Source organism: Camellia sinensis, chromosome 6, assembly GCF_055761805.1.
Source record: "Camellia sinensis isolate YWXY chromosome 6, ASM5576180v1, whole genome shotgun sequence".
NCBI lineage: Eukaryota > Viridiplantae > Streptophyta > Magnoliopsida > Ericales > Theaceae > Camellia > Camellia sinensis.
Window position 1 is genome coordinate 102,360,797 of NC_138966.1, and position 17,041 is coordinate 102,377,837.

The 17,041-nt window shown below is 32.4% G+C and overlaps 1 protein-coding gene across 1 annotated transcript; it reads left to right on the forward strand.

Moving 5' to 3' along the window:
- The first annotated feature begins 5,772 nt into the window (after window positions 1-5,772).
- Window positions 5,773-13,873, forward strand: LOC145792803 (putative glucan 1,3-beta-glucosidase A). Its single transcript, XM_082874331.1, has 8 exons — window positions 5,773-6,037; window positions 6,304-6,423; window positions 6,513-6,707; window positions 8,581-8,739; window positions 9,424-9,593; window positions 10,302-10,457; window positions 11,998-12,350; window positions 13,574-13,873. Exons 1-8 carry the CDS (start codon window positions 5,852-5,854, stop codon window positions 13,753-13,755), a joined length of 1,521 nt encoding a protein of 506 aa, XP_082730457.1. The 5' UTR covers window positions 5,773-5,851; the 3' UTR covers window positions 13,756-13,873.
- The last annotated feature ends 3,168 nt before the right edge of the window (window positions 13,874-17,041 follow it).

A 17,041-nucleotide genomic window follows, 5' to 3' on the forward strand; every position in this document is an offset into this window, starting at 1 on the left:
ATATTATATATATATATATATATAAGGGAAAATTATTGATAAATCCCATTTAGAAGTGTTTTAACCCAAGAAAAACATGAAGGAATTTTTTAACCCATTTAGTCCCACGTATGTATAGTTTTATTCCATAAAGTCTTTTTTCTTGATTTACACTATTTTCTTGGACACTTATACCCTTATATTTAATTTTGATACCTTTATAAATATTTTTTCAACGGTTAGCAATTTTATGATGTGAACATTCATATTTTAAAATTCACATTGGTAGGAATATAAAATTGGCCCGTGGACAGCCCGAAACCCGTCTGCGAGCCGGGGAGGGCCCGGCCGGTTGACAATGTGAATATTCACATTGACATGTTAATATTCACATTAATAGGAGTGTAAAATTGGCCCGCGTCCCATGGCAGCGCGAAACCCGCCCGCGGCCTATGGACAGCCTAGGGCGGGCCCGGTCTGGCCCGTTGACAATGTGAATATTCACGTTGACATGTTAACATTCACATTGATAAGAGTATAAAATTGGTCCGCGGTCCATGGGCGGCCAAAAGCCCGCACGCGGCCCGGGGTGGGCCCGGCTCGGCCCGTTGACAATGTGAATATTCACATTGACATATTAACATTCATATTGATAGGAGTGTAAAATTAGCCCGCGCCCCGTGGCTGCCCGAAACCTGCCCACGGCCTGTGGCGCGGCCCAGGGCGGGCTCGGCCCGTTGACAATGTGAATATTCACATTGACATGTTAATATTCACATTGATAAGAGTATAAAATTGGCCCGCGCCCCGTGGTTGCGCAAAACCCACCCACGGCCTGTAGGCAGCCGGGGCGGGCCCGGCCCGGCCTGTTGACAATGTGAGTATTCACATTGACATGTTAACATTCACATTGATAAGAGTATAAAATTGGCCCGTGCCTCGTGGCTGCCCGAAACCCTCCCACAGCTCGAGGGCGGCCCGGGGTAGGCCCGGCCCGGCCTGTTGACAATGTGAATATTCATATTGACATGTTAACATTCACATTGATAAGAGTATAAAATTGGCCCGCGGCCCATGGGCAGTTAAAAGCCCGTCCGCAGCCCGGGGCGGGCCCGGCCCGGCCCATTGACAAATGTGAATATTCACATTGACATGTTAACATTCACATTGATAAGAGTGTAAAATTAGCCCGCAGCCCGTGGGCGGCCCGAAACCCGACCGCAGCCCGAGGCGGGCTTGGCCCGACTCGTGACAATATGAATATTCACATTGACATGTTAACATTAACATTGACATGTTAACATTCACGTTGATAAGAGTGTAAAATTGGCCCGCGGGCCATGGGCGGCCAAAAGCCCGTCCGCAGCCCGGGGCGGGCCTGGCTCGGCCCATTGACAAATGTGAATATTCACATTGATATGTTAACATTCACATTGATAAGAGTGTAAAATTGGCCCGCAGCCCGTGGGCGGCCTGAAACCCGAGGCGGGCTTGGCCCGACCCGTGACAATATGAATATTCGCATTGACATGTTAACATTAACATTGATAGGAGTGTAAAATTTGCCCGCTGCCCGAAGCTCGCCCGTGGCCCGGGGTAGGCCCGGCTCGGCCCATTGACATTGTGAATATTCACATTGACATGTTAACATGTACATTGATAGGAATGTAGAATTGGCTTGCCGCCCGTGGACTGCTCGAAGCCCGCCCACGACCCGGGGCAGACTCGTTTGGGTCCGGGCCCGAGCATGTCCGAGACCCTAGGCTAGGGCCTAGGCATCACTTTAAAGCCCGGGCCGGCCCATCGGCCCGCTTAAGGCCCATTCAAGGCTCGGTTCGAGGCCCAGCCCGCTTGAGGCACAATGTCTTTTTTTGTGAAAAATAATAAAATTTTGGTAGAAAAAATTAAAAAGAATTAAAAAAAAATAGCCAGGCTCGCCCAAGCCCAGCCTAAGCTCGAGCCTAGGCCTTGGCCCACCGGCTCGACCTGAGGCTGTCGTCTTCGAGCCACGGGCCAATTTTACACTCCTATCAATGTGAATGTTAATATGTGAATGTGAATATTCACATTGTCACGGGCCGGACCGGGCCTACCTTGGGCAACGGGCGGGCTTCGGGCCTCCCACGGGCCGCGGGCCAATTTTACACTCCTATCAATGTGAATGTTAATATGTCAATGTGAATATTCATATTGTCACGGGCCGGGCCGGGCTCGCCCCGGGCAGCCCAAGGGCTTCGGGCCTCCCATGGGATACGAGTCAATTTTATACTCTTATTAATATAAATGCTAACATGTTAATGTGAATATTCATATTATCAACGAGCTGGACCCGTCCCGGCAACAGGCGGGCTTCGGGCTGCCTACAGGCCGCGGGCCAATTTTACAGTCCTATCAATGTGAATATTTACATTGTCACGAGGCGGACCGGGCTCGCCCCGGGCCGCCCACTGGTCTTGGGCTAATTTTACACTCCTATCAATATGAATGTTAACATGTCAATGTGAATATTCACATTGTATATGGGCCGGGCCCCCTACACATTGACGATATGAACATTCACATTGACGGTGTGAACATTCACATTAGGGGTATTTTGGTAATTATGTCACCCATAGGACTTATTGAAACATAAGAAAATAATATGAACTAAATAGAACATAAGTAGATGAAAAAGGTATTTTGGTCTTCTTATCTCAAATAGGACCTAATGGAATAGTAAAAAAGAATATGAATTGGATGGAACGTAAGTAATTAAAGATGGATTTATGCAAAAAGCTACCTATATAAAATATTAAGTATGATTGAATAATTTAAATTACTTTAATATCACGTAATGACTAATAATTTATATATATATATATATATTTAATATTTTTATATATCTATATATGTATAATTCGAGTTTCGAGTTATTCGGGTTGTTTGACGTTTTTACTCAAACCCGTCCAAATTTAATTCAGACTTCTAAATTTTTGTTTAAGCCCGTACCGAATTTAAAAATATCTTGTCCAAATCCTAAAAACATTTGGGCTGAGTTTGGGTTACTCAGGTTGAGCCTGCCCAAGTTGCACTTATAATTCAAATTACATACAATTTTCATAATGATAAAAAATAAACCATACACTAGATATCGAACAAAAATAACGACAATATCAAATTTTGCACCATAATTTTTTTTTTTTTTAGAATATATAAAACAGTCACATTAAAATAAAATAAAAGTAAAGGACTGCACCATAAAATTGAATTCACAACTTTTACCAACACCGTTATGTAATTCGAATTTGAGTTTTGTCAAATGATTTGAAATTTATCTTGTCGATTATTTGTTAAAAAAATTAACAATCACAATTAACAAAGTAATAATCACGATAAACAAGTATTTCACCCGTTCATCTGCATAATCGTCCGACTGATCCCCCCATAAACACCAATTCAAATCTTTCGAATTCCTCTTTTTTCCCACTAACAGTTCAACCTTCTAAATGTGTCGGTGGACCATTTGTCTATTTAATTATTAATAATAATGAAACTCAGCAATATTTTAAAAAAATAAAAATTAAAAAAGTTATGAGGGAGACATGACAAATGGTGAAACTGACAGGCATGTGATTTTTATTTACAGGAGTATTATGGACCATCAAATGATACACCCACGTGAGCTTTATTTGTCCGTTCTATTTGAGGTCTACGATAATGATATGAATGGTTGATTTTGTAAGCTTAGCAATAAAAATAAATTATGTAAAAAATCAGTTTTATTAAAGAAAAATATTTTAGTGTGCAATGTACATTATATGCAGCTCTACACAAAATTACATAAATTTTTATGAATTTACATAAATAATTATATAAAAATACGTAAGTTGAACAAAAATTTACATAAATTTATGAAAACTTATGTGATTATATGAATGTGTTGAACTTACATATTTTTATGAGATTACTTATATAAGTTTATAAAAGTTTATGTAACTTTGTATAGAGTTACATATGATGTGCATTGTATACAAAGATTTTTTTCTTTATGTAAATAGCACTAGACACATAGACAAATTATATATATATTTTTATTTTTTATTTTTTATTTTTTATTTTTAAATGGATGACAATTATGAAATAAAACTTAAACTGTCCTTTTCTTAAAATAAAATATAATTTATTCACCTATTCATTGAAAAATCGTGATTTATAAATGCGTTTTTCAAAGTAATATTTTATTTTATTTTATTTTTGAGTTTATGGGGTTATCGTTTTGGCCTCACTTGAGAATAAAATATTTTAATAATTTTTTTGTTCTTTAGCTAAAATGTAAAAAAAAAAAAAAATTAATATATTTAAAATAATTTTTTAACTTTTTAACCTAACCTTACTACATTTTTGAAGCCAATAAAGTCATTGCTCTTATCACAATGAAGCTCATGCGCCGACAACAACAAATAAAATTTGATTTATTTATTTTTTGAGTGGCGCTTATTTGTAAATGTAAGTGTGGGTTACTGGGTTTTGTCCACTATCAAAGTACACAAATCGAATTTGGGTTCTATTCATACAGCAGTGCTATACAGCAGTGTTAGAAGTCTTGAATTTGTCTCGATAATATATATATATATATATATATTTTTTGGGTGGTGACTTTGTTAGTAGTTTTTATTATTATTATTATTATTATTACTTTTAAGAGTAGTTTATGTGTAGGAATGTATCAAAAAAATTAAATATTTCATACTAATTCATCGTATAAAATTATATAAAATTAACAAAATTTAACAAACAGTCTAACTGATCAGTCAATTTTATCACTTAACCAGTCTAATCTAATTGATTGATCAGTTAAGCTGCTGGTTAAATTTTGTTAATTTCTTATAATTTTGTACGACGAGTTGGTGCGGAATTTAGTTTTTTAGCACACTCCTACACATAATCACCTTTTAAAATAAAATTAAAAAAAAACCAAACCAAAATAGCCCAACAAATAAAATAAAAAAAAATAAAAAAAAAATAACTTAGCCTATGTAATTTGATAAGGTGAGTGAGTTGGGTTAGACTTTATCAAACCATACAGGCTGAGTTAGTACGAGATGTCTAATACACATAGTCCTCCTTGCAAAAAAAGAAAGGAAAAGAAAAGATAGAAAAAAATATTTAAAAAAAAAAAAACCAAACACACAGCCAAAAAAAAAAAAAGAAAAGAAAAACCTGAATTTCGAGGCAATTTTGAGACCTCGAATTCGAAGCCTCAAGCATTAATCCTATTTATAACCTCTTTGTTTATCTGTTTATCTGTTTTGTGATTTTTTTATTATAATTAAAATAATAATTAAAATAATAATCACGATTAATCCCGATTAGAATGTATAGAGATTCACGAAGTGACATATATAGAATAATACACAATTGCTCCATAAACGCTATGATCTTTTTCAATTGCACATGTAATGGGCCTAGCTCGGTTTGCTATAAAGGGGCTATGATGGGTAAGTTATGACATTTGTAGTATTCATAGCTAAATAATTTTTTGTTATAATTAAATAAATTAATGATTAATAATTAAATATTATATAAGATATAATCAAATATCTTTTTTATTATAATTAAAATAATAATCACAACAGGTGAAAGCCAATATATAATTAGTCATAACTAAGTTATAATTAATATCACAATAGAATATAAACAAATATTATAAATATCATAATTAGAGCATATAATACACATTCTAAAATATGTATTTTTTTATTTTAAAAAAATTCCCTTTAAAAAACGTGTACTTTTTTTCCCCCTCTATATATACGCGTGAGTGTATAGCATGTAAGGCCCATCAACAAAGATTGAGAGAGAGAGAGAGCGTGTGGTATTTGAGAAGGATCAAATGGCAACAAGCTCAACAAGACAACTACTTGGCATTTGTTTCTTTCTTTGTTATATGCTCTCTCTTTCGGATGGGAGAGTCACTCCCAACTTCAAAATCAGAGCAGTGAATCTGGGAGGTTGGCTAGTTACAGAGGGATGGATCAAACCATCTCTCTTTGATGGCATCCCCAACAAAGATTTCTTGGTTTGTAAACATATACTTATTACATATTCACTAATCTTGAACCTATATGCTGTGTTTCGATCTTGAATTTGAATCAGAATTTGCAAAATAAAATGAAAAGGCAACAAAAAATTAGTTTTTATTTTTATCCACTATTCCATTCCATTTTTCTTTTCTTTGTTGTAAATTAAACACAACCATAGTTTGATTATGATAATCTTTGATGTTATTGATGTATTATTATTCATTTTTCTCAACTTTTGAAACTGACTGTGAAATTTCACTAGGATGGAACTGGGCTGCAATTCAAATCAGTGACAGTGGGAAAATACCTTTGCGCCGAACAGGGTGGAGGAACAATCATAGTTGCAAACAGGACCTCTGCTTTAGGCTGGGAAACATTCAAAGTAAAAAACCAATTAGAATTAATTGTTTTATTATACGAGTCTCTGATCATCAAAAACCAACTTTGTTTATCTGTTTTTGTTTTGTGAAGTTGTGGAGGATCAATGAAACGACCTTTCAGTTTAGAGTGCCCAACAAACAATTTATGGGACTAAATTACGCAACTGGAAATGGGATTGATGTGGTTGCCATCGCCAACACGTCATCAGAAACGTTTCAGATTGTTAGAAGTTCTTATAACTTGAGCCGCGTTCGGATCAAGGCACCCAATGGGTTCTTCTTACAGGTTAGTTCCCCTCTTTGTTTTTTGTTTTTGTTTTATTTGTTGTTGTTTTCAAAGATTAATGTTTGTCTTTTTAAAGCATGCCATTCATTTTTAACAAGGTATATTTTGTAGAGGGAATTGATGTTTATGTTGTCTTGGGAGACAAAAATCATAAGATGGGTTAGAGAATTTTTAGCGGTGGCGTGCCGTTTAATGGCATGTGATCGCTTTTGGCTATGTGTGACATGGATTTTTTTTTAGTTATTTTAGTCATAAAAAAATAAAATATGTTAAAAAGTTAATAAGACAAAATGTCATATTTAAATTATAATTATTTTATTTTTTCTCTGGTAAAAGTAAAAAAAATTAAAAAATCATCTCAAACAAAGTTTTTTAACTTCAGACTCAAATGATGACTTTGTTTTTTGATTTTTGTTTTTTCTGTTTTAAATTTAAATGGTCACATGGCTACATACATTGCGAATGCCCACCACCTAGTGGTTGGGGGAGTCTCTCAACCAATAATTATTAAATCACAAAACACATTGGTGTCATTCTTGAATAATTATTAAATAGTTTCATATTATCATATTATTACATTGTCTATGTAGTACTATGACTAAATGATGAAGTAAAATTTATGAGTCCAAAGCTTAGAGTGATTTTTCCTAAATCAATCTTAGAGTACTTTTTTGTATGGTTGATGTTTTTTTTTAAAAGTGATTATCAATATTATTGTACCCTCAATTTTTATAAAATTAACCCAACTATTCAAAAAAGATTATAAAATTAGAAAATGTCTCGTAGCTTAATTTTGTGGCTCAAAAGTGGCTCAAATGGCCAAAACGATCGTTTTGGCAATTTTTATGTTGTTCTGTACTCAAAACGACGTCGTTTTGGCCATTTGAGTCACTTTTGAGCCATAAAATTTGAGCTACGTAGCATGGTCGTATAAAATTACTCTACTAAAAATTATTTAAAAAGATCTAGATTGAATTTTTTTTTTGCGAATGGTATGGTTGAGAGATAGACTAATATTCTTAGAGTGTATTTCACATTTGGCCGAAGTACAACACAGATAGTGTATCACATGGCTATGCGACACTAATTAGACACTCTACCTAGTTCGTCAATCTAAACGGTGGCTCAAGAGGTGATTGTGTAAGTTAGAAGAAAAAAGAAAACAAGAGAAAAAATTATCGTTTTTCTTACTTTTCTTTGGATAAATAGGAGAGAAAAGATAATATAATTATTTCTCTTATTTTGTTTGGTTAAATTACATACAAGACAAAAAAAAAAAAAAACTATTTAATATTATATTTACCAAAACAACAGTTTTATAGGTGTTATAATATTTTATTTTTTACATTTCTTTGATATCTAAAGGGACATTTATGCTATTATAAAAAAAGTAGTGACTAGTTTTTTTTTGTTTTTTTTTTTTTTTTTTTTTTTTATATTTTTCTTCTCCTAACATCTCCACTTTTAGAGAGATTCAAGGTTATAAGATAATTGAGTTTCCCTCAATTTTTCTCATTTCATTTCATTTATCTCAATTTTAGTTATTTAATTTAGTTGAAATGTACGCAAACTAATCTAAAGAGATGGTTATAAAAAATAAACAAGTGATATGAATCAAGAGATATGTATTTTATTTTTCTTTTCTTCCTATTTCACCCAATCCCAACGAACTGTTAATGTTGTAATATGAGAAAGAGGAGTTTTACTATAGTTTTGATTAACTCTGTTAGATCCAAATGAATCTTTCATAATCTCCTTCTTTGAATATATTAATGCAATGTATGAGCATTAAAAATGCAAAATATAAACTCTCTCATATTATGAATTTATAGGTGATGCAAAATATAAACTCTCTCATATTATGAATTTATAGGTGAAAACAGAGGAACTTGTGACAGCTGATTCAAAGGGAGATGGTGGCTGGGGAGATAACGATCCATCTGTTTTTAACATGACAATAAGCGGGATATTGCAAGGCGAGTTTCAAGTAACAAATGGCTATGGTCCACTCAAGGCACCACAAGTTATGAAGGTAAGATGCTCTAACGAGATACAAGTTATTCATTTTTCACTAATTGATTGAATTTGACTGAAGGATATCACAGGTTCATATGGTTGAGAGATTTTTATTTCATGACTAAGAATTGTAGTAATCATAATCCTAATAATTCTTTACATTAAACCCACTAAAACGCATAATGACATGGCAATTTGTTGACAGTTAAAGTAGGATTTTGATGATGTGTTGCTATTGCATGCTTTGAGAGGGATATCTTTGTTTCTTGCAAGAAATAGAGAATTCAAACCATGTCTATATTAAAATAGAATTAACATTGAATATCATGAGCTGTGAATGAGGATTAAAATGCAATTAACAAGTGTTTATTATTGAAAATAAGAGTTTGTTTGGTTGTTTTTTCATTTTTCATTTTCCAAAAACACTAAAATTTTCTTGCTTCTTTTTCACAAATAGCTCTACTTATAGGGAAAGTCAAAAAATTGCTTTCTCACTAAGTGAAAATAATTGGGTTTTTTTTTTCTTTAAACTTTTCATTATTTTCTTTTGAAAAATATGAAAAACAAAAAAGAAGAAATCAAATCACAGCCAAAGAAGTCATAATTATTTTTGGAACTAATCCGTATACAAATGAACGAATTCAAAATTTATATTTCATATGAAAAGAAAAATTGATCGATTAAATTGTATGGATTTCAGAAGCATTGGAGCACATTCATAGTCGAAGAAGACTTCAAGTTCATATCAGAGAATGGAATAAATGCAGTGAGAATTCCAGTAGGGTGGTGGATTGCCAGTTATTCAAAACCTCCACACCCTTATGTTGAGGGATCCTTGGAAGCCTTGGACAATGCCTTCCTATGGTCTCGGTATGTACTTTTTTTCTTTTATTTTTATTTTTTTAGTGACGAACCTCCTCAAAATGGGACTACATTACACAATTTCTGCAAAGTAAATCCTGGATACACATAGTTATTGATAAATTATGTATATGTGTAGTGAAAATTATTAAATTCAAACACAGAATCAAACCTAAAATGTTTAGATTCATAGTTCACATAGATTTCTCACTCAAATACTTGCATTCCTCACCAAACCCAAACAACTCGTTTGGGAACTAAATATTTTAACCAAAAAGTCAAACAGTCACTATCAGTTGTCATATTAGTCTTTCTACTATTTATATATTTTTTCATAAAAAGTAAAAAAGTTATTAAAATAGTTTGTTCCCAAATGATTGTGGCTTAAGAGTCAATTTATTGACTAAAAAAAAAAATTATTTTATTAAAAAAAATCTTAATTCAATTGACAAAATCATTTTTGGTTCAAAACAATCACTTATTTTGAAAACAAATTTTCATTCATTTCTCATTCCCCTAGCCTTCTTAGGCCACCACTCGCCTCTGGCTACTAGTAATCACCTCCCATCGAAATTCACCTCTGGTTGCCACCTACCTCCTCACTTTTTTTCAATACAAGTTTTTGAAGACATGTTTGTGCTGAACATGTTATTTTTTCCGTTTTCACAAAAAATAAACATAAATATGTTTAATAACTTGGTGTTATTTTGCTTGCAGAATATATGACATTAAGGTTATCATTAGCCTACATGCTGCACCAGGTTCTCAAAATGATTTTGAGCATAGTTCTTCCAGAGATGGATTTCAAGAATGGGGATTATCTGACCAAAATATACAACAGACAGTTGATGTTATAGACTTCTTAATTGACAGGTACAAACATACAATCACATGTTTTAGCATGATTCAATTTTGATCATACGATAAGATCATGTGTACCTAATCATATGTATTCGCAACCTTTTTAAATTAAAATCTTAATTAAAAATTTTGTAATCCAATAATTAATATTTTAAAAACTTCAATTTATTAGCTTAATTCAAACTTTAAATTAAATAAAATTTGATAGTTAGTATTTTTTGAAAAAAAAATGCTGATAATATAGTGGTTGTTGTTTTTATTTTATTAGTTTATTGAATTTAGTTTGACTCAAATTTCACTTTATTTTTCATTATTTCAATTTAAACAATATTAACACTAAATTTCAAACTTCATTATCAATTAGTCATTCCATTTAAATTAGATAAAATAAATTATTTTTAACACATGTCACTCACATGAGGAGTACATATATAAAAGTTTAGGGTTTACATTGTTTAAATTGAAATAAATATCATATTAAAATTTGAGTCAAACTATAAATTAAAAAATGTAATTTCTACTTATATAAAAAGATACATGAAATAGCATTTTTTTTGGGACAACATAATAAATTTTAAGAAGTCCATGGTTAAATAAGGTTTCCTTTAAAAACAAAATTATTGGTTTAAAAATTTTATTTTGTTAAATAAACCCTTAACTTGTTTGACAAACCTATTTGTTACCTAAAAAGACACTTTTACCATTCTAAAAAAGATTGCTGTAAAAAATAATAATTTTAAGAATATGTCAAATAAATTAATTTTTATGTAAACTTATTTTTAATGGATAAACTATTTAATTAACTCTTAAAAAAGTTTAATTTAACACGATGTTAGAATGTAATATATACATATATATAATGTTCATCGTGTCAAATTTTAACATCACATGATGTATAACAATGATTAGAGTTGCTCTAACAATTGAACTTACACACACGTGCGGACACACAAGGAAAAAAAGGGGGGGGGGGGGGGGCGGCGGCCAAAACTCACCTCTCTGAAGTTTAAAAAAAATACAATCTACTTATACTTTGATATAAGAATCAAATTTGCTTCAGTCCACCATGACTAGACCATGTTGTTTGGCCTCATTAAGCCTATCATATGTCTTATTTTGATAATTAAATTTTTTTATTTTTTATATCACAACATATAAATCATCTATATATAAAATAAATAAATAAAAAGTGAATTCGACAACCGTAACTATGTTACTTTATTGTCTCTTAAAAATAGTTGATCTAATTTTCAAATAATATATGTTATATATTTTTTTACTTGTATATGTCATAAAATAATGTGGTTACAGTTGTCGGATTAACTTAATTCTTTTTTGTTAATGATTTACATGTTGTGGTTTAAAAATGAAAATTTGAATTATCGAGATGGGATCCGTGATGAGCCGCACAAGCCGAACAATATAATCCAAAATCTACTAATATTTCTTTTAATAAAGTTAAATTGACCGAAACTAATGCAAACCATTGTTAAATCAACTCCAATCAAATTTACACAAATTATTATTTTTTGATTGTGACATGATTTGATAGGTATGCTAACAAGCCAAGCCTTTATGCTGTTGAGCTGATCAATGAGCCTTTAGCACCTGGAGCATCACTAGATAGCATAATCAAGTACTATAAAGCTGGTTATGAAACAGTTCGAAAGCACTCCAAAACAACTTATGTGGTTATGTCAAACCGGTTAGGACAAGTTGATCCTAAAGAACTCTTTCCTCTTGCTAGTGGTTTAGAGAGAACAGTGATTGATGTACATTATTACAACCTCTTCTCTGCTGTTTTTAACAACATGACTGTCCAACAAAACATCAACTTCATCAACACCAACCGATCAGCTGATTTGAATCTGGTTACTACATCAAATGGGCCTCTCACTTTTGTGGGTAATGTTCCTAATATTCTTTTGTATAATTTCAGTTAAGGAAATGATACATATCACTAAGGCCAAGTTTGGGAAGACTAAATAAGTGCACTTTTTGTCTTTTTAGACTAAAAAGTTGAGGTTGAAAATATGAATGTTTGGGTTAACTTTTTGACTTTTTATGGAAAAATGTGTAATAAAAATTTGTAAAAATTGATTTGTAGGAGAAAATTAGAATTGGGAGTTATGCAGCCGTAATTGTTGACTTTTGGTGAATAGTGATAACTTTTTAACTTTTTGAGTAACTTTTTGACTTTTTGACTTTTTGGGGTGTTCCCAAACTTGGCCTAAAAGTGGTGCTCCAAAAAATCACTAGTGAGTTGACATATTTTTTTTTAAAAAAAAAAAGGTTACAGCAACACTGTGGCAGTGGGTGAGGCCCACTGCCACATCATCAATTAGTGGTCTCAATCATTTTCCTTTCAGTTATTATATTTGGCAATCAAACTCATGCAGCTCTAATGCAATTTAAAAAAAAAAAAAAAATTTGCTAGCATGTTTGATAATATTATATGTCTATAGTTTTATATTTTTATTTATATTTATAAAAAAAATTATAAATTATAAACAAAAACTTGTTTAATATCTATTTTCATCAATAATGCTTGAGACCACTAAAAGTGGTGCTCTAAAAGCATCACTAGTGATGTGGCAGTGGACAAGACCCACTGCTTGTGTCTTGTTATTTATTTATTTATTTATTTAAAGTGCTTGCCAACTCATTAGTGGTGCTTTAGAGCACCACTTTTAGTGGGATGTATCATTACCGTATTTTCATTTTCAAAAACTTATAAACATTTTATAAATATTAAAACCACCTCCTTTCACTAATTTGGCTGTTAGTCACCACCTTTGGCGGTCAGTTACCATCTCTGATTGTAGCAACCATTCATGGCCATCACCAACACCCTCCAACGGACAGGAACACCCTTCGAAGAGTGCATATCCAGCAATTGATAACCACTTTCAATCATCATCTCCGAGCATCGTCAATCATTTTGAGCCACCCCCTTCACTTGTTTTAAAAAAAAGTTTTAAAACATACGTACCAAATATGTTTTATGTTCACCTTTACTAAAAATAAACTGTAAACATTTTCGTAAATGTTACCAGTATATGTCAATAGAACTTGTTTGGTCTTTTCATTTACTAGAAAACGAATGAACCTTTTGTTTGAATTTGCAGGGGAATGGGTTGCAGAATGGCAGGTGAGTGGGGCCCCGAAAGAGGATTACCAAAACTTTTCTGAGGCCCAATTGCAAGTGTATGGCCGGGCCACCTTCGGCTGGGCTTATTGGACTCTCAAGCATGTCCAAAAGCATTGGAGTCTTCAATGGATGATCCAGAATGGTTTTATCAAACTCTAGATTTGAGTACTGCTTGTAATTCTCATTATTTTAGCCACCCTCAAAAAAATAAAAAATAAAATAAATAAAAAAAATGTAAGGTCTTTTGAAAAAAAAATAATATTTGCAGTTTACTAAATTAAAATGACCAATCAGCTATTTAATTAATGAAATCCATAAAGAAAAAAAATATAACTTTAACTTTCACAAATTTTCTAAAATAATGTTGATAAATTCTTATTAGCGCAGGATCTTCTGTCCCAATTCACTAAACTTGAAAAGCATATTCTCTCATTAAATATACATTTAAATAATTGTCCATTGCAACTTGACATAGGGACTTTTTGTAATAGCTTTTGGGGTGATTATAACTTATTTTGATTTGAGAGTCTGTATCAAGCTATTTAATACAACTTCTACTTGTAACTTATTAGGCAGAAATAATTTAAATAAGCTAAAAAAAATAATTATTTAAAAGTTGAGGTAAAAATACTTTTGATTTTTATTTTCTAATTACCAATTTTTAACCTAAAAAAAACTCCACCAAACAGGGCAATAGACATTTGCCAAATTATAGTGTCAGTCCTATACACGTTTCAAAGATGGGAAGTCTTTAATGTTGACTTGAGAAGTCCACAAGACCTTCGCTGCCTACATGCATACATTAATAAATAAATACAAATAAAGATCGAATCATAAAACATATGATTAATATTAAAAGGAAAAGAAAAGAAAAGAAAAAGAAAAAAAAAGAGCAGAGCTTAAAATAATTTTTGCCCATTAGTTTTACCTCGATGGATTTATGATCAATAGATATCAGAATTTGCAAAGCTTTATCAAAGTCTGAATAGTAGTTGATGGTAGGCAGCTCACGCCTTACGGAAGCGGCAACCAAAATTGTCACCTACAATAGAAGCATGACTATCACTTTTGATTTCTCTTTTCTAAAAAAAATTTCAAAACTGAAAACGAAAAGGCATTTTGTAAATTGTTATTGTTGCCAAAAAATATAAATTGTTGTGATTAATTTCTCCCCTCCAACAACTACCCCACAATATCATTACCAACATCATAACCTCGCTTTCTCTCAAGCCCGAATATAGTTTTTTCATGGTATAGTCTTTCATTTGGGATTTTTACAGAATGAAGGTTATTAGGTTTTTGTTACTGATAATTCCGTTTGACAAAACTCCTTTCAATTATAATTTTATTAGATCTTTTATTTTAGTGAGGCTATGAGTTTTTAGATTTGAATCCAATCCGAATTGTGTCTATGTAGAGGAGTTTGTGATCTTAATCCTATCATGTTTGTCACTTCACTGACCATGTCAGGGATCGAGCGAAGATGCAATCCTTTCAGAAATTTCACTCACCTGAAAAAGTACTCGGAGTTGTGTTTTTGCACTCGAGCGATACTTCTTGTGCTCGAGCATAGACCCTTGTTCTGAAACACGCGTTTTAGTTAGTCCGCTCGAGTGGCCATCCCTGTGCTCGAGCGAAGATCGCGATTCTGTTTTCTATAAATATGCAATTAATTCTATTTCTAGGGTACGGCTTCCAGATCTTTTTCTTGGATATTAAGGTTTTTATCTGTGGCTTCTTTGCTTGTTTTCTTTGATATTTGTGAGAATTTATATCATAAATTGAGTGGATTATATCAACGGGTTTGTTTATTTTGTTTTACTCAAAAAAGAGAGAGTTCTTCTTCAGTAGATTCTCGGGAATTTGGGCCTAAAGTTTTGGTGGATTTCTGAGTAGCTCATCGTCTTGGATTTGACATCGGCGTTGTGGATTCAACATTAGGTAAGACAATTCCGAGGTGAAGACGGTGGTGGAAGAGACATATTGGGGTTGGTTCAATTTGGGCGTAGATTCACTAGGTAATTGAGAGAACACTTGTGTAATTCCTTTTTGTTTTCTTAATGGATTGTTTTGTGGCTTTTGTCTATGGTTTTTTTTATCACAATTGGAGGCGCTCCAATTGCGATTTTTCCACGTTAAATCGTCGTGTTGATTTGTCTTTAATTGTTTGATTGGAATTGCTATTTACTAGTTAAAATTGATACATAATCACAAATTAATATCTCGGGAATTTTGAGATTTTTCAAAGGTGAAATTTCAATGAGTAATTAACATGAAATTTCAATAATCACAAAAGGAACTCCAAATAAATTTTTAGGAAACCAGTCTAAGAAAAAACTTACAATGACATATTTATTATGGCAAGTAGCTGTCTTGCATCTAATTCCTTCCTTGAAATTGTTTACTCCGACCAGGGTATTTACTTTCTTCCGCTCCTCCTCATATTTTAGATCAAAACTTTCCTTCCATGGCTTATTCATGTTTACCTAAATCGAAAGAGTACCAAGTAAACCATCATGTTACCAAAACATACAAGTAATCCGTAATTCCAATATGAGCAAAAAGTAATAATTTCTGAAGAACAAACCAACAATCCCAAGCAAATTATAAAAAAGAAAAGATTGTCATTCTCCTAGTGACAAAAATATGCAACATGAATACTCAATAAAACAGTAAATGAGATCGATCACATAACAATTATTCACCACATAGTATATATACATAAATGAACCACCAAACCAACATTTGGCCATATAGAAACAGGGGCAAAGAGACTAGGAGAGAACTCCAAATCCTTAAAATGAGTCTTATGTTAGATACTCAGATTTTATGCTCACTAAATACAGCCAATATTTTAGAGACAATTAAATTTGATATTTTGTACAAGTGAAAGGTTTAAAAAAAAAAATCAATACATAATGACTGAGAGAGAGATGTAATATTAGAATTAAGTAATATCATTGTGAACTTTGATATAATTGTATATAGAATGAATCCAAATAGTAAGAACAGCGGCAAGCATGTAAAAGAGAACAACCCCAAAATAGCATTTGAAGCAAATGAACAGTAACAAATGTAGTGTTATTTTTAAAAGATAAAGAGGTAAAGTGCTACCGGGCCATACACAAGGGAGTCAAGTAACTTCTGCCTTATATTTTATTACAAAAAACAAACTAACAGGAAGTAACATAGTAGAGTTGGTTAAATTACTCAATTCCACAACCAAGACAGTTGTTCAAATCTTGCTAGTATGTTGTTTTCACTACAGAAATATTAAAAAATGACAAACAAATATATCACTGGTCGTTTGGTTCACTTTGGTTTAGAACCATAATGGAAACCTTAAAATCGTGAATCAAAACAGTTTGGTTTAGAACCGTAACGGAAGCCTTAAAACTCAGAATCAAACCGATTTGAATGTTCCACCATTTGCAAAACCAGGATC

Bases quoted from the DNA above. Each gene is read 5' to 3' on its own strand.
- LOC145792803 (XM_082874331.1), top strand. From the start codon at position 5,852: ATGGCAACAAGCTCAACAAGACAACTACTTGGCATTTGTTTCTTTCTT. The intron at 6,038-6,303 runs GTTTGTAAACAT...AAATTTCACTAG, and splicing joins TCCCCAACAAAGATTTCTTG to GATGGAACTGGGCTGCAATT. The intron at 6,708-8,580 runs GTTAGTTCCCCT...ATGAATTTATAG, and splicing joins CCAATGGGTTCTTCTTACAG to GTGAAAACAGAGGAACTTGT.